At 41.9% G+C, this 23,823-nt stretch overlaps 1 protein-coding gene across 1 annotated transcript in view; it reads left to right on the forward strand.

Annotated features, from left to right (window-relative positions):
• The window catches only part of PAG1 (phosphoprotein membrane anchor with glycosphingolipid microdomains 1), a 208,072-nt gene that overhangs the window by 167,620 nt on the left and 16,629 nt on the right, over positions 1-23,823 (forward strand). The window contains exons 7-9 of the mRNA XM_054020395.1: positions 27-86; positions 2,273-9,781; positions 12,822-12,869. Of these exons, the coding sequence (XP_053876370.1) occupies positions 27-86; positions 2,273-2,626 (414 nt within the window). The 3' untranslated portion in view covers positions 2,627-9,781; positions 12,822-12,869. The remainder of the gene's footprint in view (positions 1-26; positions 87-2,272; positions 9,782-12,821; positions 12,870-23,823) is intronic.

Below are 23,823 nucleotides of genomic sequence, written 5' to 3' on the forward strand. Positions count from 1 at the left end.
TTAATGAGGGTTTTTTTCTCTTACAGAGGCTTAGTTCGCTGTCTTACAAGTCTCGAGAGGAAGACCCGTCTCTGACAGAAGATGATGTAGGTTTCTTGCATGAAATGTAATAACTAACCAGAAGATTTTTTTTTTTCAGACTGAGATCAGCATAAGTTCTGCATGATTAAGTGGGGTCTGAGAAAGGTGAAAATTCTCTGTAGGGAGACTAAAGCTGTGGAAAGAAGAACAGGAGTACTTGTGGCACCTTAGAGACTAACAAATTTATTAGAGCATAAGCTTTCGTGGACTACAGCCCACTTCTTCGGATGCATATCAGTTTATAAAGCCAAAGTCATAAAATCTGAGGTGTTTTAAAGTAGAATGTTGCATTTTGGTTTTTCATACCTGTTACTAGGGGGTTACTGCCTTGTAAAGAATTAATGCCAGTAAATAATTTGAGGCCATAAATAGTTCGGTTGATTTCAATGAGGAGTTCTGCTTAAAATAAATCAATGGCCCAATATGGCCTGTTGTTTTTTTAAGTGCTCCCCCACCCACAGTGCTTGGGGAAATGTAAAATAGATTTAAAACATAATAAAACCATTTGGAATATAAAGCCATCCTCTAAAAATTTATACAAGTAAAACAAACTAAGGGGATCCAAATAGGGAAGGAAAAGAAAAGTTAAAAAAAAAAAAAAGAGGCTGAGTGTGGTCACCTCCAGTAACCCCATGAAATATACAAATATTTGTTGTCTAAAAAGCAAACACAAACTTTACAGTGCACACATGATCTCATCTATTCTATTAAGAGATCCATAAACAGGCAGTCATCCTTGATCTTGGGTTCTTTTAATTTAGTCCTGAGAATCTGTGTGTGCATGAATATGGTATTTCAGGAAATATATTAGTAGGAAAACTTTCTGTCTGTATTTCCTATTGTTTGCAGGAAATAAGAGTTGGGAAATATCACCACCTGGAAAGTGATACATCTGTTAATTAAAAAATACAACAGAATATTAATGGAAGTGTTTCCACTCCCTATCTGAATCACAGGTGCACCTGCAGCACTCAGTGTTGTCTTATGATAATGCACATCTTTTGTTTCTTAATTCACTTCATCCAAACCATGAATGACCCTGCATGCGTGTCAGATGTAGCAGAAGAGCTATGTTTCTATTAACAAAGGAGGTAGGCTCAGAAAACCCACATAGGTGAGCTCCACCCCCTGCCTTATGCACTGCAGGGCTCTCTGCATTCCAGTAGAGAAGGGATATAGACAGAAGTGTAACCGCAAAGCCAAATCCACACATAGGGTGGAGCAGTGAGTATCATCTACTTCTGCATCACATACCTAGAGCAGTGGCTGTGTGCTGTCTACTGCATTCTGGGGTTCAGAATTCCACGTCTGGGCTCCAGGCCTTTTATGTGGGCTTGTTTGAGTACATGGCCCCTTTATTCAGCTCTGTGTTTTCTGAGATTTGGCTCTTTTTATTAATTATTCCCTTTGAAAGTGCCTTTTTCTTGAACCATTCATGCCCTTGTTTAAGGTTTATTATTTCATAGCTTTTCAGGCATGTTACTTTTGTCATCTGCTAGTGGGAATTGGCTAGTGTGACCATGGGTGTTCTCTCTCCCTGTCAGCCTCCAAGACATGCTGACAAGGGTTTGCTTTTTAACTTGCAATCCTAAATCACAGAGGGACTAAGTCTGTGACCCCTGCTCAGGAAGCAGTCCCATTGAAGTCAAATGAATAGGGTCTGCAGCATCAGGCCCAGCATTTGCTCTAGTTTTATTTAATATCGCCTTGGCTGAGTAAATTTTGTCCTCTATTTTTATTTTCTCTTCACATCCTTGGTCCCTCATAGAACCTGTGACAACTATAGTTACAGTGCAGCCTCTATCCAAGGGTAAAGGAGTAGACATTCTATCTAAAATTAGGTACAAATTACATTCCACCCCCTCACACACACATTGTTTTCCAGAAGCTGAAACCAGTCATCTCCTTGTCACACCCACAGTCAGCCAGAGCATTGAGAATATTGAGGTAAAACATACTATAACTCTATCAACTTTCCCACAGGGCTGGCTATCTTTCGTATACAGACTGGACTACAAGGGATTATGTTCAATGGTTGTTTTTAATAAATAATGTTTTCTCCCTAAAAAAAAATCGATGCATGTAGCAGCGATATACTTTTCCAGGGCTGACTTCAGAACAGATTGAGGATGATGGAACAGAAGTTCTTTGCTATGGTTAAAAATTAAATCTCTCTCTTTCTCTTTCCTAGATTTCAGCTATGTACTCTTCTGTGAGTAAACCAGGACAGGCCATCAGAGTGCTGGATTCTACTTACACTAGTATTCAAGAAGTTGTACCTCAAAGGTCCCCATCTATTTGCAGTGGCCTCTATGCTAGCGTAAAGGACTTGGAAAACACCTCAGACATTACCACTGTGCCTCAGTCATTGGACAGGCCAAATGGGGAGTCAGAATCGGACAACGAAGTTGTCCAGTCAGTAAGCCAAGAGGAAGACAAGACCTTATCAGTGCCTAACACCAGCCAAGCTATTCTCCAAGGAGAGAATGACTATGAGAGTATAGGGGACTTGCAGCAAAACTCTAGGGATATCTCCAGACTTTAATTGCCCTGGCAACAAGATTACGGCAGGTATTATCAACAGGTATTTTCAACAGATTCATGTGAAACAAGAACAGGAATATTTTTCCTTTTGAAAAACAGAAAGTCAAAGTATAAGTACAGAACAAAAGTTAAAGACAAAGAAGCAAAGCATTTTTCATCCAGGCTAGACTATCTTGCCGGTGGTGTGAACCTTACGAGACCGATTACATCAGTTCAGAATTGATATCAAAAGGGTTTAAAGGATCCTTTATTGTTAGAGTTGCAAGACAACCAGTATTTGGGAAAGAGTACCACATTTGTCACCTCAAAGTGATCACTTCCTAAAAATACTGTCATTAAAGAAAACCAGCTTTACATTTTTAAATATTATTCCTGTCATTAGCTTCAAAATATTTCTCAAGGATCGTTTGCCTTCAGTTTCAGCCCTCCTCTTCAAAGAGCAAATCTCAGATTATCTTAGCTCCATACTTCAACTCAGACTTTCTTTGTGGGGCCATGAAAAACGAGTTTAACTTCTCTACATAGGAGGAGCTCTGTATTTCAGTATATTAGGACTGTGAGCTCTTGCAGCCAGATGTGATCAGAGATGGAGACAGAATATTAATGTATTCCATTCCATTTTCATTACTGCAGTGGTCTAAACAAAGGTACTTCAGTTCACAAGTGACTTACATCAATAGTACTTGAATTCATTTTGTAGAGTCCATGTTTTTTTAAGTCAAGCTTTAGAACTTGACTGTCAGTATTTAAGGACTGGTATTTGTAGGGGTTGTTTGTTGCCTTTTTAAAAATTATCTGGGAGCATATTGCTTTAAAACTATAGCCTTAACATTTAGGTTCTGTCTCTCACACACATTCAGACGTACACACACAGCATTTGGGCAGTTGTCATGTTGCATCTGAAGGGCTGTGCAAATGAATGTCCAGTCCACATTAACGCAGCATTGACCTTATCTTTAAGAAATCTGCTTCTTTTAAGTTACTCAACTTAGATGTAATCAGATCAAAATGTAAAAAACATATTTTTTTATTATGAGAATTTATTTACTGAGTGTGGTACGTGAGGGTTGATATTTTAAGTTTTATGCTTACTTCCTAACAAATTTTCCATGTTCAAAAATATTGTATATTAACTTGCCATTTTATGTAACAAAAAAATTATCCTGATTTTAAAAACATTACCTATTAGTTGTAATAGAAGCACATAAATTAATACTTTAATTGTTACTAGGCTTTATCTGATTTCTAAGCAGGTATATAGAACATGCCTTGCTGTTTTTTCAAAAATCAAAATTATTCAGTCTCTGTAAAGACCACTTTGTTAAAAGGCAAAGAGAGAAAAGAAGAGGATGAGAAATGTTCAGGGAAAGCCACTGGTGCTCACCATTCCTATGCTAAAAAGTAATAGGGAAAGAAAACAGAGAGGGAGGAGAAGAATCTCTTGGGATGTGATGGTAATTGACCATTTTGGCAACCAGTTTTAAAACCAGTATCATTCTAGAGATTTCAAGTTACATGGTTACTAATAAAAACAAAGGGTATGGCTTAGAGAGATTAAATAGATAGGTGTTTTGCTGGTTCTTTTGTTTCTTTCAACACACCATAATGGGCTATACTAAGAACACAGGAAAATGCACCACATCTGGTGTGTGTGTGTGTGTGTGTTATTTTACACACACAAACACAGCTGCAAAATTTAAATCCAGATTTAAACTTCTCCTCCCAAAATTTGATAGTGTTCAAATCCAGGGGCCATCTCATCTTTGTATATGCAATATTATATAGTGTATGTTTGAAAATGTTTGGTTTTGCTTTAAAAAAAGAAAAGAAAAAAGATATGCATACATTGAGACTCGCCCACTTAGTGGTATAATAGCCTATATCTGTTTCAATTGGTATTGAGGAATACTGGTAATTTTTACCAGGGATGTATCAAATCTAACTGGGTATTTTCGTAACTCATGGGCACAGTAAATACTTGGTCTCATAAAGCACTACATACCAAACATGAATTTGTTTAAGAACACACAGTTATAAAAGTGATTTTTTAAACTGTAAGCAGTAAATTCATTCATTACTATACAACACACATTAGAATTATTTTGTGAAGCAGTGATACTTTTCAATGAAATCTTGCAGTATCGGAGCAATGAAAACTTTCTGGATCCTGACCTCCCACTCAGTCTGGGACATTTGGGCTGTGACTCTTTTCCTGTACATGCAGAGGCAGTTCAGACTAAGCCAAAAGTATCTTGGGCCTGGCTCAAAGTCCTCTCAATACTTTCATCTTGTACCAGATTCTCTGCTTCCAGCTCATTGTTTCTGCCTCTTCCACCTTTCAAAGCTGATTTTGGGGCAGCAGCAGCCAAAATCTTTTCCCCCTATTTTCCCATTTCCTATCCTCAAAAATTTTGGGGGGTGGCACCCTAAATAAGGGACCCTGCTGAGATCCTTCTTTGCCTATTCTTCCCACCCCCATCACGGCAGCACAGGTCAAAGGTCAAGAGGCATAGCATTTGCAAGGAGATCTTCTCAGGAGCCACACATGGGGAGATCTGCCAAGACTACTCCCTAAGGGGCTCACAGTCTGGGTGGCTAGTTGGGACATTTATATCCCTTCGCACCAGCTGAGATTCCTTTGTGGGGGTGGATCAGCGCTCTTCAACTGTTGGAAGCCAGCAAACAGAACAATCCTCCCTGATGAAGGACTCTTCAGGGGCAAGTCCAAAATTCCCATTCAACTTCCAGGTCCAATCCACCTTTAAAGTGAAATGTGCCAGGGTCCCATCCCAAGTTCTTACCTGGATAATTTAATCACTCGACAAGGAATCTGGCATCTCTTCTCACTCCTTTCCAAGAGTAAGATCTGGACTCTTAGTGATGCTTCCACTGCATTTCCTCTTCAGCTGCATATTGGAGGAGGGGAAGCACCAGAGCTTAGCAGTGTCCTTCGGCAGAGATGTTTCAAACCAGGATCACAAAATAGATTAATACTAGTATTGTAAGGCAGAGAGACATGCTTTGCCTGGCCTTACTTTTCTCTCCCTTTCCATTAATTCCTCCTGCTCACTACATCCCATATATCTCATATTAGGGGTGAGGTCAGTATCCAGAACATAGAATTTGCTACCTGATGATTTTCTTTCTAGGGCCTGTGCTACACTTAAAAGTTTTGCTGGCATAGGTATGTTGGTTAATAGTGTGAAAAAAATCACACCCTAAGCAGCATAGCTGCATTAGCAAAAGCCCTAGTGGAGATCCCAGCAAAAATGTCCTTTGGCTGGAATCACTAATTTCTTTCAGGGAACTGGTGTAAACTATGCCAGCAAATCACTCTCTTTGTCAGTATAAACTAGTATCTCATGATATAAACTCTCTCCACTAGGAGCGTTTGCTGATTCAGTTATACCAGCAAATCTTTTCTAGTGTAGTCAAGGCCCAAAACTGATCTCTCCTCCAGCCACAAAGATAAAGCCACAGAGTATCTATATCGCATCCTTATTGAGACCCAGGTACCTAGTTATCAAAATAATCTAATCTATTCATAATCTCATCTAATGATTAGTATTCAGTGTTTCCATACCACTTTGTAAGTGTTCATTTAGTACAGAGGTAGAGAAGATGTGACCAGCCCCTGAAGCCTCTTGGACAAGTTAGAACTGACCCTGCAATTTGTAGGAAGAGAGGAATACAGACTAAATGTCTTTGAAAGTCAAAATGGTTAGTCCCAGGATGGGAATAGTCATGTCACAATCTTTCCAGGAAGATAGATGTTACAACAAAGCCTTGCAATGAAGAATTATTGATCATCTTTTGTAAATCTTTAGTGATCCAGTGAGCTTTCAGGCCGGAGGCATTTTGGATCTACATCTATCTAGGATTAATAGTTGCTCATGGTCTTTTGCATTAAAATCACTTGTAAACTCGCTCATATGTAGCAGCGTTCATAGTATTCGAAAAAAATTGCAGGAGGGAAATAGGTGCTGTGATTCAGACTCTCATTGGTCACCCAAAGCTGAAATCTTCCACAGTAGCAGTTGGCTAGGTGTCAACTGCTGCATCCTTCAGGACATAATATATTGTGCCTTTAGGAATCTATCTTCCAAGGATTCTTCTGGGCTGTATACTTTTCCGTGGATCCCTGCACAGCTCCTGCTGATAGTCTTGTTAAAAATTCTGTATACTTGGTGTTCTCTATTGTTAAACCTTTCAATGGTGCTTTTTAAGATGCTGGATAAATGGTTTCTATGTGCTTTCTCAAAGCTGAAATGTAAAGCTGTGACATACATCATTCTCTGTTGCAACATGTGCTTTCCAGAACTTAGCTTTAGCAGTGTTATTCTAACTGCAAAACTCTCTAACAATGCTTCCTTTTTTCTCGTCAGCTCACACAGATTCAAAACGGAGTCCTCACACCTCACCAGCCTAGATTGGTCAATCAGTATTTTAAATCAGCCAATCAGAGCCAGTGCCTGGGCTTAGGATCAGTTGGACATGTGAAGGTGTGATCTGTACATTATGGGGTTGGAATAATATATAATAGGGCTCAGTTCAGGGACTTACCTCCCACTCCCAATTCTATATATACATTTTACTTTGTAGTCTATCTAATGAAATATAGTCCTGAAACATAAATTCAATTGGAGTCAATTCTGAGGTCCTTTCTTTGCCTTTAAACAGGCAAACTCTCATTTAATTCAGATTTAAATCACTGACTTCAGTTGGAGCATGCCTCAGTAAGGCTATTGGACTTTGCCTGAATGAAGAACTTGGGATTTAGCTTCTTGCAAAAATACAAGAATTCAGAAAGAATGACTCAGCATCTCAGGCAATGGTTTGTTGCACTGTTACAGACCTCAAACCAAACACTGTTCTGGGGGAAAGAAGCTCAACTTTTATTGACTTGGATGAGCATTTTACACTCATCCAAGTCAATAAAAGTTTACACCTGTGCAAAAGTTGGTCCCTAGTGTCTCTCTGTAGGATGGTAGTGATGGAGGACATTGTGAAGGGAGCTCTCTGTCTGAGGAAAGGCAGGAAGATATATTTCAGCATCCCTTTCCAGCTAGCCATAGCTTATAGTGATAAAGGAAATTGGTAGATTTATAACACTGAAGAGATAAATGGGACAAGGGAGTTCCCACACTCAGATAATTATCTGAAGTCCCTTCCTTGCAGAATGGAGAGCCCCATCAGATACACCATTGAAGGGGTCAGTATAGAAGAACACATGCTCATAATTCTTATGTTCCCCCCTCAACCTAGAAACATACAATAGATTTATTTCCTACGTGCCAATTTTTCAGTAGTGCTAAAGCATACCACATGCACTGGGCATTGCACTTCTCTTGAGGGCTAGTGCAAACATGAATGGTGATTTCTGATGTGATCAGTTTCTGATGTGACCCAGTGATCAGTTTACAAAACATAACTGCACATCTTGCATATGTAAACCACTGGTCAGTGTGTATCATGCATCTGTCCTCAGTCCACAGAGGACATGAGTTGGCTACAGTGCCTGGCTCTCTAGTTCAAGCTATAACAGCTCATGCTTTTAGCTCTGGAGGGTCCCAGTTCAAACCCTTGCCAAGCTGGCAATCATCTCACACAGGCTGACAAAGTGCCTACAGCTAAAGATATAAACAGATCACTGTTTCTGCACAAGAGTTATTAGGCTGATCTACTGTACGTGCTTTTGTCCTGCTGTTTACTTTTTAAACTTATGGCTTTCAGTTATGTTCTTTTTATCCTTTTAATGGTAGTTGCTCACAAGTTTTGTATATTTACAAACCCACTGGCTAATTTTAACAAGCATGAGTATATATTTGTAATAGAAAAGATAAAAGGAGACTCTTTGGTTTAAAGGGTACCTATGTTCAAAGGGTAGCTGTGTTATTTCTTCTTGTTTGTATAAAAATAACAAACTGTTCAGATGATTGGAGGGTACTTAAAGTTGATTTTGTTTTAAAGATTCTGTTATTTATTTTATTTGGGATGACTTCCTTTCAATACAATATAATGTTGCCACCTCTTGCGTTTTATCTTATAAAATTTAGTGTTGGTGGGGGGGATGTTTAGTGTATCCAGCTTCTGGAATCCTGTGATTACTTGAGATCTCAGCTTTTTAATGTTTTTTAATGAAAATTTCTAACGCCTCATAGTTGCAGAGAAAAGCTTGAAAACATGACAAAAGTGTAACCAAAAGCGTCTACAACCCAAGACACAAATTTTATTTTTTTTTAAATGTCATACTCTTTTTAACACTGGGAGTTGGCAGTGCTGAAGCTCTGACTTCGTAATGCCCTGAAAGAGACTTAAAATATTTCATTTCTGGCTTTCATTATAGGTTGGGTTTGTAACGTCCATCATTTATGAAGCTGTTTAGTTGTTGGTGTTTTTTGTCACGTTGGCAGCAATCAGCATTTTAACAACATTTTAGTCCTTTTTAAAATATGACTTAGCTGTCAGAGGGTATGGACACTGCATCAGATTGAGAACTTAGACTGGAATTTTCAACAGCAGCTAACTGATTTAGAAGCATGGGCCCTATGCTCCTAAGTCACTTAGGTCCTTTTGAAAACCACAGATCCCGCAGACCTTACTCAGGCGAATAGCTGTCACCTTGGCAAGCAGCTCAGCTGACAAGCAAGGATTGGTGAAACATAAACAGACAATCCGATAAAAATGTATTTTTAAAGACACACCTGAGAGGACAAGAACTTTTCAGGCTTAAGCCAAGCGCGTGCAGTCTCTCAAATACCGGAGGACACTTGCATTTTGCTTTTATCCTTGAGGCTATATTAGAACTATTACTTAGCCCATTTCCTCAGGGTTTCCCTACAAGCAACCAGCTCCAGTCTACTGCTCTGGCTTTGCACAGGCAACTGGATTTTCCTAGTAGCTGCTGATTTGCCACCTGTGTCTCCCTTAATTATTTCCACCTGCACCTGTCTCTACTCTGGGAGCAGCTGTTTGCTTCACAAGCTTTAACTCATACCAGGAAAGCTAGCTGAGCCTCCTCAGGCAGACCAGTTCTCCAATTTCAAGAAAAGGGAGCTAAGAGCCAAACTGCTAAAACAGAGAGGATGGTTTCTTCTTGGGGGTGAAATGTAGAATGCTGTAGCAACTGGAAGAAGAATAAGAAATGGAATGACAGGTACGTTTCAGCCATATCACAAAGATGCATTCCTCCCAGGAAAGATTCCCCTAGCAGGAGAGACTGCAATTCAAGGGGAACATTCCCAATGCCTAGGAAGAGATGAATGTAGCTCCTTCCATCTCTCTTCAGGAGTGTTGCTCCGGAAGGTTTTGGGGTTCTCAAACTTCATTGCACTGCAGCCCCCTTCTGACAACAAAAATTACTACAGGACCTCAGGAGGGGGCTCAAAGCCTGAGCCTGCCTGAGCCCCACCACTCCAGATGGGGGGGGGGGGGACAAAGCCCCAGGGCTTCAGCTACAGGCAGGGGTCCTGTAACCTGAGCCCTGCCACCCAGGACTAAAGCCTTTGGCCCCAGGTGGTGGGGCTTGGGCTTCAGCCCTGGGCCCCGGCAAGTGTAAGCCAGCCCTGGTGACCCCATTAAAATGAGTTTGTGACCCATTTTGGGGTCCCCACCCACAGTTTGAGAACTTGCCCTAAGCAAAAAGAAGCAATGGCAGGAATTCTCTCCTCCCCCTGCCCCATGCTGTACTCTACTAGCTTTTTCTGGAGAGCCCAGATCAACAACAACAACAAAATTAAAACCTAACTTCTAATTAGACAGCACTCTATTAAAAATCTCAAGTGGACAAATTTTGCGATTGCAGTGATGGAAATCCTATTTAACCACTGCCTTCAAGATGTTGATCTACACAGTGCGCTAATAGACTGTGACTGAAATCAGAATTGCATGGTGTCAAGTATCAGGGGGTAGCCGTGTTAGTCTGTATCTACAAAAACAACAAGGAGTCTGGTGGCACCTTAAAGACTAACAGATTTATTTGGGCGTAAGCTTTCGTGAGTTAAAACCTCACTTCTTCGGATGCATAGAGTGAAAGTCTATGCATCCGAAGAAGTGAGGTTTTAACTCACGAAAGCTTATGCCCAAATAAATCTGTTAGTCTTTAAGGTGCCACCAGACTCCTTGTTGTTTTTGAAATCAGAATTGGCCTCCTTGATTTCAGTACGATTATTCGCAAAAGTAAGAGTTGCAGGAGCAGGCCCTTAGATACAAAGCAGCTAACTTGTGTTTCTGTGAGTATTCTGTGTATTACAACTGAAGTGATAAAAGGTTCTTTATTTCTCTGACCCTGGTCTACAATTGATCATGACTTCCATTGCAGCCAATACAAAAAGCTCCATGTTTCTATGGGGAAATGTTGTTAATAGTAGCTATTACAAAGAGTTTGCCTTGCTAATAATTCTCCAAGGATTTGCTTTAAATCAGGTATAGCGAATAGCTAGGCTTCAGTACAAAAATCTTTATTTATGTATGAGACATCATATTCTTAAAGCATATGGGGTTTATATTTGTAATTATAGACACTGGTTTTTAGTTTAACTATTGTTCTATAATGGAAAAACATTTATTATTAGAATGATTTCCTCATAATGGTCTATTAAGGAACAAATAGTGTTTTCTGGGCTATAGTTCACTTTTGTCACTGAAGCAGAACTGCAAAATATTTTCTAACCATCATGATTTGAAAATCCTGAGATGATTAGAGCTGTATCCAACTATCATAACTTGGACTAGATACAGAGAATGTGTTAAATATACTGTATGTAGTTCAGATGCATGGATAGTGAGACATTTAATGGAATGGTTGTAATATAAGAGAGTGCATGCAGACTTCCAAGATGGCAGCATCTCAGGCTTGTTTGCAATATAGTTGGTGATTTGGCTTGCTACCTTTGAAATCAGTATAGTTTTATTCACAGAACCAGCAAGCAGTAGTGTAGTTTTCAGAAATTATGTAATTTCAGGGTTTATACCATTATGAAAGTAATTCAGATCCAAAATACTAAGTTATGGTTTTGTAAATTGATAAATGACATGAAGTTCCTTTCAACATTTTTTTGTAATAGTATGTATTGATCAGGTGTAATCTAGCTCTACCATTATTCTAAGAATGTTCATTTGATGTTTCTAGCCAATTTAGCTTTTGGCTGCTGAAAGCACAGTAGGTAATTATTTACTGTAAATATAGACAAGTGGTATGTAAATAAATTTTTTGCCCTGATGTAACTTAAGTATGAGGCAAGTTATGTAAAAGTAAGAACACAGGTCAATAATTTAAAATATAGGTTTTAATTATGTATAGCAGTACCCTAATCCTTATTTGTTTATATGCTGGTAAAATCTTCATATTCTGTACTGTATTCTCTGAAAAGCTTTTAAAATAGGCTCTGCCATTTTTCTGGTTCATATGATATTTGCATATCACTTTTGAATATATTGGTGATCCATGTAAACAATGTCAAACTGAGAAATGTTTCACATTGAAATGAAATGAAACACATCAAATTTTAGAAATCGTAGGGAAATTCAGTCGATTGAAATCTATAAAAAAAATTAGTCAAAACTAATAAATACAATAAATCAGTTTTGTCACTTTTTGAAATTGTCTTTTTTTAACAAATATTTCCACGTGTTCTTTTTGCACCCTGCTCCTGAAGCCTCTGAAATCCTCATTGTTTGATGGAGTCTTTTGCATTGATTTCAACCAGAAATATTTTGGATTAGTCATTAAATCTGATTATTTAAAGAGAGACTCTGACACTCTTACTCATGTTGAGTAGCACCTTGTGCCACGAAGCAGATCTTGTGGAGACTTGGTACGTGTGCACTTCCATGCATTGCAAGTGGTCCCACTGCAGACACACACGGTACCATCGATTTCAGTGAAATCAGGTTATTGGAATTTGGCCGATAAATTTTTTAACATGCAGTTTTTCAGCATTTTTGGAGAGCAACGGTTACCAAGTTTGTGCACCATATTCTGATGATGCTGTAAAATTTGATTTCTTTTTCCTTGCTAAAATGTATACCCAGAGTAACATTGCAAAGCTCTAGTTGTGTCAAAATACATTTTTTTTTGTTTTGTTTTGGTTTTGCTCTGAAAACTTGTAACTTTCACTGTTCATAGATGCTGAGAATTTGCATACATAAGGAAAACATTTTAATGTTTAATGTTATCTTCATACTTGTACTCCTAGCATGTAGTCTGGCTTTGAGAAACTCAGCGAAAATCGATGGCATGTTAAGTAAGTATCTGATTTCGCTGCCAATAATTTTGTATTTATTTTACATGTATTTTCACATCTGTAATTTCTGTACAATTAGAGTACAAATCATGTAAGGTAGCTAGTCAAGGTTCACTTTAGAAGGGAAAGACTGGAGGAGAAGGTATTACAATTTCCAATGTTAAGATAAAAGGATTAATTTTAATATATTAAAAAACAGAAATGAGTTTCCACTAGTCCAATATTTACTGTTCCAGCCTTAAAGGTACCTGATGAGGAACTACTACCTTCCAGCACACGGGCCTTATCTCGTACATAAGTAGTCTCATGACTTCATCTTGGAGATGCAGAACTGCTCACCTGAGCTGTAGGGACAGGCCTATATAGATATTTGTAGCATTTGATCAGACAGACTCATCAAAATATTTTTACTAATCAAATGTTTAGTCTATTGTATAACTGAATGTTGCATTTCAAAATAAAACAACCAACAACCACCCAGACTGTTTCTATGGCTAATCATGAGGCATTGTTATAACTTAAAAATGATGGACATCATTGTCTTAATACAGCGAGACATGAGCAACTACCTGAATGAAGCTTTTGAGCATGGAATACCAGCTGAGCAGTTTGTGACTTTCCACTTGCAGAATCATAGAAGTGTAGGACTGGAAGGGACCCCAAGAGGTCATTTAGTCCAGTCCCCTGCACTCATGGCAGGATTAAGTGTTATCTAGTCCATCCCTGACAGGTGTTTGTCTTATCTGCTCTTAGAAATCTCCAGTGACGGAGATTCCACAACCTCCCTAGGCAATTTTGATCCAGTGCTTAATTACCATGATAAGAAATTTTCCCAAATGTCTAATCTAAATTTCCCTTGCTGCAATTAAGCCCATTTCTTCCTGTCCTAGCCTCAGAGGTTAACAAGAACCTTGTAACAACACTTTATGTACTTGAAAACTGTTTTCATGGCCCCCCTCAGTCTTCTCCAAACTAAACAAACCCAAGAATCAAGCGCTCTCCGTGTGGGGAGAGGAATTTAATTTCTGATGTAATGTATTCTGTTATATGAAAGCCTGTGCGTGTCATCAGATATTTTAATAAACAGATTTTTCTAGTCTTCCCTATTAGGCAACTTATATAGACTATCACCATGGTGTCTAAATGCAGTGTTAAAGACATCACTGAGCATGCCCTAAATGGCAAAATTCCCAGCCTTCTGTGTTCCCCGTGTGATGGTTTAGGTTTGTTCTTGTTTTGCTCTTTTCTTCCTAGTTGCTTCCCCCCCTCCATGCACCCCTGGCTCATTGCAGAGGGATAGTGCCCACACAAGACCAGCTATGTGTACAGAAGCTGGTAGGTGTTTTATATGCATGCATATAATCAAAGCAAATCACAGGCAAGGTGATGTTACAACAGTTGTCAGGGATGGGGGAGGTGAGGATAGAGGCCTTTTCTCCACTGTGCAGTTTAAATGGAAGCTGTTTTGAACAAGACTTGTTACTGCAGTGGTAATGCAACTGTGACATAGCACTAAATGCATAGAGCCCTATGATAGGGTGAAGCCCTGCTCCCTTTAATATGGAGGAACAGCCTGGATTTTTTTTTTTTTTTTTTTTTTTTTAAATAGAGATGTCACTTCTTTTGGCACAAGAGGCAACATTTTCTCTTATGAGACCTACCTGTTTTGTTAAGCACTGGTAATTGCTTAGCTGAAATGCAAGTGATGTGCTATTGAAACCTATTGCCTTGTTTGTATTATGAAAAAAAAATGTAAATTTTATTGTCACTGACAGGGAGTTAGATAGTGAAGAAAAACTGCTGCTAATGCTGGTTATGGTGACACCACCAGCAACAGGGCAGATTATCTGATGTAATTCCCTTGAAAACCATAGTTGCATCAATGGTTAGAGGTCCTTACATCTGAAGAGCTCCAAGACCTATACAGGCAATGAATTAAACGCCACAACACCTCGCTGATGATTGCATTCGCTCTGCAGTGCTAAGGGAGGTAAAAATCAGTAAAAAGGTGCTATTGTTACATAAACACAGAGCTGCATCTCTTTTGCATTAGAAGAAATTGGTCTGAGGTTGGAGCAATCATTCTGTATGCCCTTTAAATGGGGGAGAATTGATTTTTTTCCCCCCCTCAAGCTCATTAAGTCAGTGAAAGTTGATGCTCCTGGAAAAGATTCCGTTTCTTCTGTGTATTGACACACACTCCCCCCTCCCGCCGCTCAAAAGCCCTGTCATTTTGATGGTTAACATTCTCTCTAAGTATTAATGAGTAGGCTACTGCATAAAGCACTGTTGCAGTTTCATAAATCTGCATAAACTCCATTAAGCCTCTTGTATATTTCATAGGAACTATGATAATGAATATAGACTGTCAGCAGAACAAAACTGGTAGGTTGCCTTCACTTTATATAAAGTGTCAGACTGAGATTTTTTTTATCGCCTTCACAAGTTATATTTAATAGCCTCAAAAATTCAGTGAAGCTCTAGTTGACAAACTCTTTCTATTATTACTTCTCTATCCGTTATTAGTCAACCAAGTATGTGCATATTAATAACTCTTAGAGTCGTTACATGAGCATAACTAGGTGCACGGGCTGTTAGGCAGAACAGGAATTGGAAACTATTAGTCTTGGCAAAACTATTGTTTCCATGCTTTGGTTCACAGCTATATTGAATCAATTAGTCAGGAATTCCTGATGCACTATGCCACTGCAAAGTGTATTAAAGCTAACGTGGATGCGCTCCTAACCTAGCCAATGTCAAGCAGCTTATCAACCAGACCAGTCAAAACATATGAATTCACAGATTTCATTAGTGAAATGGAGAGGAAGGTGCATGATCGTTTTATCATGGCTATGGGGCTATCCGCATTCTTAGTGCACTAAAATATCCTACAATAGAATAATAATCAAATATTCTTCTTCAAGCAGTGTCCTTATGGGCGCTCCACTGCTCCACTCTGCTCCTTTGCACCTCTAATCAGAGATTTTAGGTAGCAGTGTCCATTCAGCCCACACATGCACTCTGCCTTGAGGCTATCTAGCGCTCCATGGATGAACCCCCCCTTAGTTCCTTCTGGACCGTCTTTGGCCTCGAGACAAGGGCTCGCTCCATTTAATTCTTTGCATCATTAGTATAAGTAGTAGTTCTTTTGTTCTTCTTAGTTAGTGTTTCTATTTACCCATTTTGGGTTTAGAAAAGAACTTTAGTTTGTTTCCTCGCCCTTTTGGTGGGGAGATCCTCCCCTTCTCAGAGGTGTTCAGAAGATATTCTAACTTCTCTCATTTTATTATAAAAAAAAAAAAAGGAAGAAAGAACATCTTTCTTCTGCATTCCTCACTGCTAGAGGGTGATAGTCACTCCAGGCATAGATGACTCCTGCCTCCCCATACTGGGGGGGCACAATCTAAAGGGGAGGACATGTAACTACCCAGCAACACCTCCCCAGCCCTGCGCCCAGACTGGGTCCACCATGCTCTCCCCACCCCACATTATCGGGGTGGGGGGCTCTGTTCTTCTTCTGTTGCACCCCTCACCTGTTTGGCCACTCTGACTGGCAGCCAGGTTCAAGTGGGGAGCACGATGGAGTTGCTTCTCACACAGCTCAAGCTGGCCACTCCAGGTTGCTGCTCTGTGTAGCGCAGCAGCTGCCTGAGAGCATGGCTGGGGAGGCGGTGGCATGTCCCCCTTACACATCTCTGTGCCCAGGGGCATGCCCAGCTCTCCTAGCTTCAAGAAGTGCCTCTCCTGCAAGACGTTGATTCCAATAATGGACAGACACTTTTACTGTGTGTCTGGTGCCTCCTCCCTCTGCCTCCAGCTAAAGCTGAGATCTCACAAAAAACGGGAGCTGAAGTTAAAACTCCTTACAGAGAAGGCACTTCAGCCACCAGAGGACTCCAATGCCATCCCTAGATCATCCCCAGAGCCTTCAACTTCCAAGGGAGTAGAGTCATGGGAAAAAAACAGCAGATTACCCCCCCCTCCGTAAAGGCACGAGAAAATCAGCTCCAAGCCCCCAACCAGAGTCGTTGGCTAGCCAGAGGGGTTCCCCAGCATGATTGGCCACCTCGATGCTGACAGCACTGACGGCTCTGACGCGCGGTACCCAGAAACATCTAGGAGCCTCCACTACGAGCTCAGCTGCACCGCCTAGATGCCAGGGGCTCAGGCTCGGAGGCAGCAATAAGGCTCCCTAAGGAGAAAGACAAACAACATACTCCACTATGGGAGCGGCGCCGAGTAAACCATTGGTACCAGGTACAGCAAAGTTCCTGTCTATGGAGCACTCCGCATGTTCACAGCCATTGGTACTGATAACTTACCACAGACACTCCTCCATGATACCGTGTGAGCCAACGGTACCACAGGAATTCCGGTGTCCTAGAGACCTGGTGGTTGGGGAAGAACTACAACCCCCATTACTCGGTAACAGGGCCCCGATACCGAGCACATCCCAGTGCCCAGAACCTGCACCGGGCTGTGTACTGCCAATACCCCAGTCAGCACTGCCCTTACTCCATACAATCATGATTGGAAGAGGCTAGATCTCTTTGGGAGGAAGATAAAAAATTTAAAAAAATAAAAAAATTAATGGAGATATCCCATCTCCTAGAACTAGAAGGGACCTTCAAAGGTCATTGAGTCCAGCCCCCTGCCTTCACTAGCAGGACCAAGTACTGATTTTGCCCCAGATCCCCAAGTGGCCCCCTCAAGGATTGAACTCACAACCCTGGGTTTAGCAGGCCAATGCTCAAACCACTGAGCTATCCCTGCCCCCCCAAGAAGATGTATTTGTCGGCAACATTGTAATTTAGAGATGTGAACTACCAAGCTGTCATGGCCAAATACAATTTAATTAATTATGGGAAACTCAATTTGTTTGTGGAACATCTACCAGAGGCTAACTGCACCTTTGACACACACACCCCTTTCCAACCCTTCCTGGTTGGATGGGAGGACCTGTCCCTTTACTGGATCAGAAAGAAGCCCTGAGTCAGTGCTGACTCAGCTTTTTATCCAAAAATCCTTTTTTTGTCTGATGGTCTCTGGACAATTCATCTTGAACCAGTACCCAGGAGCATCCCCCAGAAGTGGTACCTCTGGACATGTTACAGCCTGAGTGATTTGCCTTAATCACCTTCTACTGTTTCTGGTTCCTGGAGAAGCTGTGGTAACCCTATTCCTAGCATTGAATACAATCCCTAGCCCACAGTGATACTGTTACATAAATTTAATATAATATGGTCTCCGAAGATATAGCTTGAGATTGCAATATCAGTATCCCCTTGAATCTGCTTTACATGAAATGGAATGAGGATGTCTGCATCTGGAAGCAATCTGCCTGCCTGAATGTCTTCCTCACACTTCCCACTCCCTTACCCTTAGAGGCAATTACAGGCAATAGTTTGTCTACACTGCAGTTAAACGTCTGTGACAGGCCCGCACCGTCTGATTCGGGCTCTCAGGGCACAGGTTAAAGGGCTTTTTAATTGCAGAGTAGACACTCAAGCTGGATATTAGATTTTAGGACCCTGTGAGGTGGGAGGGTTCCCAGAGCTTGGTCGAGCCCGAATGTCTACACCACAATTAGCCCTGCGAGTCCAAATCAGCTGGCACAGGCCACTCGTGTCTAACTGCAGTGTTGACTTACCCTAAATGTACAACATGAGTACCCAGCCCCAGCACCTATCCTGCAGTGAGGTGAGCACTGGATAAAACTCCCAGGATCCTTTAAGAATGAGACAGGAAATTATCAATCCAAAGCCACAGAGTTGCTTACAGAGATGAGCAAAGGACTGAATGCTTGTATTGGGAAAAGTGAGGAAAATGGAGAGGACTAGCAAGAGCTATTAAATAAGTTCCAAGTCTTTAATAATGTTCTTTAATCTTCCTCTTCTTATCCCACACCTAGTTAGTCTTTGCCTATAACACCTTAGGATGAAGTACATTAAGAGCTCATCCTTCAGTAATGTTAATTCCTTTCCCAAAAATCCAATGACACGTTGGCTCTGTTTAAGTGGAATATTCATATTATTTTCTTTGCTTCCCTTAACATCATTAGATTTCTATTAATTGGAAAACTTTTTTACAAAAGTGAACTAATTAATCGAACTAAAACGGATAAGGCAAGTGTCATCTCCGTTGCACAACTGAGAAAACTGAGGCAGAGAAATGAACTGACTTTGCAAAGGGCACAGATGGAGATGGGCAGGGCCGGCTCTACTGTTTTTGCCTCCCCAAGCAGCGTGCCGAATTGCCACCGCAGACGGCAGGGGCAGTCCTTGTGTCATTTGGGCGGCACGCACGTTTCCGTGGCGGCGGCAAGGCGGCGGCAGCTTCTGTCTTCAGCCGGAAGACAGAAGCCACCGAATTGCCGCCGCGGGCAGCTGAACATAGAAGCTGCTGCCGAATTGCCGCCACCGGAGAAATGCGCGTGCTGCCTTAACGGCACACGGACTGCCCCCGCCATCCCCAGTGGCAATTTGGTGCGCTGCTTGGGGCGGCAAAAACACACAGACTGCCGCCCCTTGAAGATTGCCGCCCCAAGCACCTGCTTGGAATGCTGGTGCCTGGAGCCGGCCCTGGAGATGGGATTAGAACTCAGAGGTCTTTGGCTTATGGTCTAGGTTCACCAGGCTGCAACTCTCCTCAGTCAGACCCTGGCTATAGAATTCCGTGATGAAATCCTGGGCGCATTAGCCACTCTGCAGTCCCTCTGGGGAGGAGGTGTGGGTGCCACTTGGGCCAAGAGACTGGTTTTTTGTGTGTGCTTTATGTAGGAGATGAGCATGAGTGAAGGAAAAATGGTGAGGAGAAGATCAGAGAGTGAAAAAGAGAACAGATGGAGAGAGGGCAAAGTTTTTTTTTTTTTTTTCCATCTCCCAGACTCTGAAGTTAAATCTATTATTAAAATCTCAATGGAGTTGCGTGTGAGGCATAAATACAGAGAAGCAGGCATGCTACTTGAGTGCATGGGCGGTAGGTGTAATAGGCCCCAGGAGGCTAAGCCTCCCCTAACCCAGGCCATGGCCCGACTCACGCTCTGCCCCAAGGCCCTGCTCTCGCTCCCCGTTTTTCCCCAGAGCTGGCGAGGGCTCAGCTTGGGGCTCGGGCCAGCTGACAGCCTGGGCCGGCCTGGGGATCAGGGCAGCTGGGGCGGGCTGGCTGGCGCTCGAGGCAGTTCAACTGGGGTTCCTCTGGCCACAGTGTGGGGGAAGAGCTGCTCGGGGCTCCAGTGGGAGCGGGGGTAAGGGCCTCGGATGTAAGGGGCGGGGCTGGGTGGGTAGCATCGCCGAAGGGGGCATTCACGGGCCATCTATGCTTCAGCATTCAACAGCAACTGGCAAGTGTTAACAGAACAGCTTTGGCTACTGCTAAGGATCACAGGAAGAGAAAGGGGGAAATGTTGCCAAAAACTCCCAGCCAGGGAATGGGTATTCTGAACATTACTGATGTTCATGAAGGTTGTTGTTTATGTATTTGCAAACATGAGTAGAAATAGGATTGTGGATGTGAGAGGGGATTAGCGAGTGAGGGGCTCTTCACTTAGGATTTTCACCCGTTGTAACCCCCCTTTCGTTTGTGGGTGTGGTGGTTTAATGGTAATGGGATAATTATTGACTTTGCATTCCAGCTGCAAGTCTGGCTTAAACATTAACGAAAGTTTCTTTCAAAATCAGTTTAACCCATAATTGAAAACCGTTGTTCCAGGATTTCTAAAATCAGTTGAAGTTCCCTGGTGGGTTTTTTTGTTTTTTGTTTTTTTTGCTATTTTCAGTTATCCTATGTCCATTGGTGGAGAGAGACTAGAGTGCTTACTACAGTTGTTTACAATCATTTTCCTTGTTTTGCTAAGTTTTGTTTCCCTAGGTCATAAACAGCAGGTCACTTTTAGAAATCCGCAATGTAAATAAATTGTGTGTGGAAAAGTGCTGGCTGGACAGTCCTGGAAGCAGAAGTTGTCGTACAGTGTTGAACAACAGCAAAATGGGCATTGGCAGGGTATTGATGCACTCCACACCAGGGCCACCGGGGGGAGGGGAGGGGGGCAAGTGAGGCAATTTGCCCCCAGACCCCACAGGGGCTCCCACGAGAATATAGTATTCTATAGTATTGCAACTTTTTTTTAGGGAAGGGGCCCCCAAAATTGCTTTGCCCCAGGCCCCCTGAATCCTCTGGGCAGCCCTGCTCCACACTGTGCCTCAGACACCTCAAGCCGAACACTGATAGCTGACTACTGCTCACCCTTGAGTGGCTTATTGCTGTGATAGTATGGTGCACTCACTAATTTATTTAAATAAATGGTTTTTTGGAGGGGGGTAATTATGCAACACATCACGCTGCTATCCAAAACACTTCCCACTAGAAGGGCGAGATAAAACAGTAGGGAAAAGTTTTCCACTAACTGCATCCTAGAAGCTGTCAGAGGTTTTGGCATTTGGGTTCAGGATGGTAGAGGTTTATGGCGGAATGGTGAAGTGGAAGTGGGCGATTTGGGATTGTGAGAAAGCACATTACCTGGATGTTCCTGCTACTCTGATCTATAGTGAAATAGTTAATAGTGGTGACATTCAGATTGCCATAGTTAGGTTTCAGAGTTAACACCATTGACATGAATGGCCCAGGTGACACACATCTTGGAGCTATTGTTTCAAACTGTCTGCTGAGTCAGGCAAACATTTCATGGGTTTAAACTCTGCTTCTTTTCAGGATTATCTCCACAACAAGGAGGCCTAGAGCCTAGCTTTTATCAAAATTAAAGCTTAAATGCTGCCATGATTTAGTTGGGGTTGGTCATGCTTTGAGCAGGGGGTTGGACTAGATGACTTCCTGAGGTCTCTTCCAACCCTAATCGTCTATGAGTCTATTCTAAGTGGTAAATATGTGGATTCTGTGGTCACTCTCCTGTAGCACATAGGGTCTTGGTTATAGACAATAGTATAATGTTTCTTTTGCAGCAACAGGGTGAACAGTAGAGCTTTGCTGCTTGTCTCAAGCATATGGACATGAAATGAAGTACTGTGCATTGTGCACATACAGACTGATGGGTGATTTTTCCTATTATGATATTCACAGTCACTCATCATCACCTTTCAGCCATTCTCCTATTTATAGAGAAGCTCCCAGAAGGAAACTTAGTTAATGTAGCACCTTGTCAGCCTATGTAATTGCTAAGGAAACATGAGACAGAATCCACTATGCTCAACATATTTGTTTTAAAGGTTGGTACTTCAATCGCCTTAATAAGAGAAGCAGCAACTACCCTTGGCTACAGTGTGTGACTTATACACTACCCTGGTGTGCTGGGTTCTCACGGGCTTGCCCACACTGCATCAAGATAGCTTCTCCCATTTTCATCAGCTGTATCATAGAATAAACTTACACGCTTTTGTTCTGGGGCTCATGGTATAATTCTGATGTCTTCACAACCAACTCCAACCCCAGGCTTGTAAACACTAGTCCATCACCCAGACCGCAAGCGGTGAAGTAAGAATTGTTCAATGGTGAGCTGGACCAGTGAGGCAAATTTTAATATTTCATTCCAAGGTTGCACTGTACTATATGGAAAGCTTTATCGAGAGAAATCTCTCATGGACCTCTGTGTGTGTGTATATAAACTGTATAGATTAGCTACACAAAAAACACTATTAAGGTTGCAAAGTTAGGAAATGCCTGTGCAACCTTAATACGGTCCCTTTGTGAATGCGTTTGAAACAGTCTTGAATTATGTAACACTTCTGCCAGGTGTTGTCTGCAGCAAAGGGCTGAGTTCAATATCTAGGGGTTCCTCTTAAAATTACAAACCAGAACCATCTCAAGCTGGTGAATTCAGACCATAACAACCCCCTTTCTTACCCCCCTGCAGAGCCCCAGTGTCTCCAGTGTGCACTCCTTTCCCTCATATACCCCTGCAGACCTACAGTCCTCCCCGCTCCGCCACCCTCTCCACAGCCTCAATTGCCCCTGTGCAGCCTCACTTTACAATGTGCTTCCCAGACCCATCTTGTCTCTGCTCCCTGCCAGGTTCAGCTTTTCGATGTCATGCGGACAGTGTTGTAGCTAGGTATCAGTGGCACTGCTAACTGTGCTGTAGGATGGCTGTATATGGGGAAAGGAACAAATTGTGGTTTAAGAGGAGTGGAGTTAGTATTTGTTTGCTTTGAGAGTATACATTTTATTTATTGTTACTAATAAAGGTGAAAAGACATCTGCTTTATATACATGCCAAACCCATAAAAGATCTAGTGTCTCCCATTTTTGCTACAGTGAGCCATTTAAATTCTGCACTGCAGGATCATTGGAAACCTACGCCTTATGTCATTTTACAGTATTTCAAATTCAACAGCTTTTTGCATCAGCAGATAAATCAGGAGCAGCTTTTGTTGCTCGCTCCAATGTCTACCAACTTCCGTGATTTTCAAGGGACTGGCAAGATGGATTTGCAGCAGTGGTGTGCCATCTAGTAGGCAAGGCATGCCCAAGCGACTGTGCATTGTTCAACTGGCAGCCAGTGGGTCGCATCTGGCCTCTCCTCTGTTCCCTGTGGAGGATGCCATTTTGTGCACAGCGTGACCCAAACATACAGCATGAAGGACACCTTACAAATGGTGTCCTCTGCAATAGTGTGACCTCACAAGCACCCTCCGTGCAAGGTCACACCACATGGTGGATGCCATTTTGGACCACCTACGGCATGCAACAAATATCACAGCACACCACTGATTTGCAGGCAGTACTGCTGATGGCTGGATTCATTGATGGATGTTGGCAGATACCCACAAACTCTTTAAAATCTAGTAATGTATGGCATTGGCAGTGGAGGCAGCTACAAGAAAGGCACCAGAAGCCGCTATAAAAAGTGGTATGGCTAAGGCCTGCTGAAGTGGGACTACTAACATGTTCCCTGAGTGGAGGGTACCACTCCTTCGATCCAAGGTTCTCAACCTGTGGACTC

The sequence above is a fragment of the Malaclemys terrapin genome, chromosome 2, assembly GCF_027887155.1.
Source record: "Malaclemys terrapin pileata isolate rMalTer1 chromosome 2, rMalTer1.hap1, whole genome shotgun sequence".
Classification (NCBI taxonomy): Eukaryota; Metazoa; Chordata; order Testudines; family Emydidae; genus Malaclemys; species Malaclemys terrapin.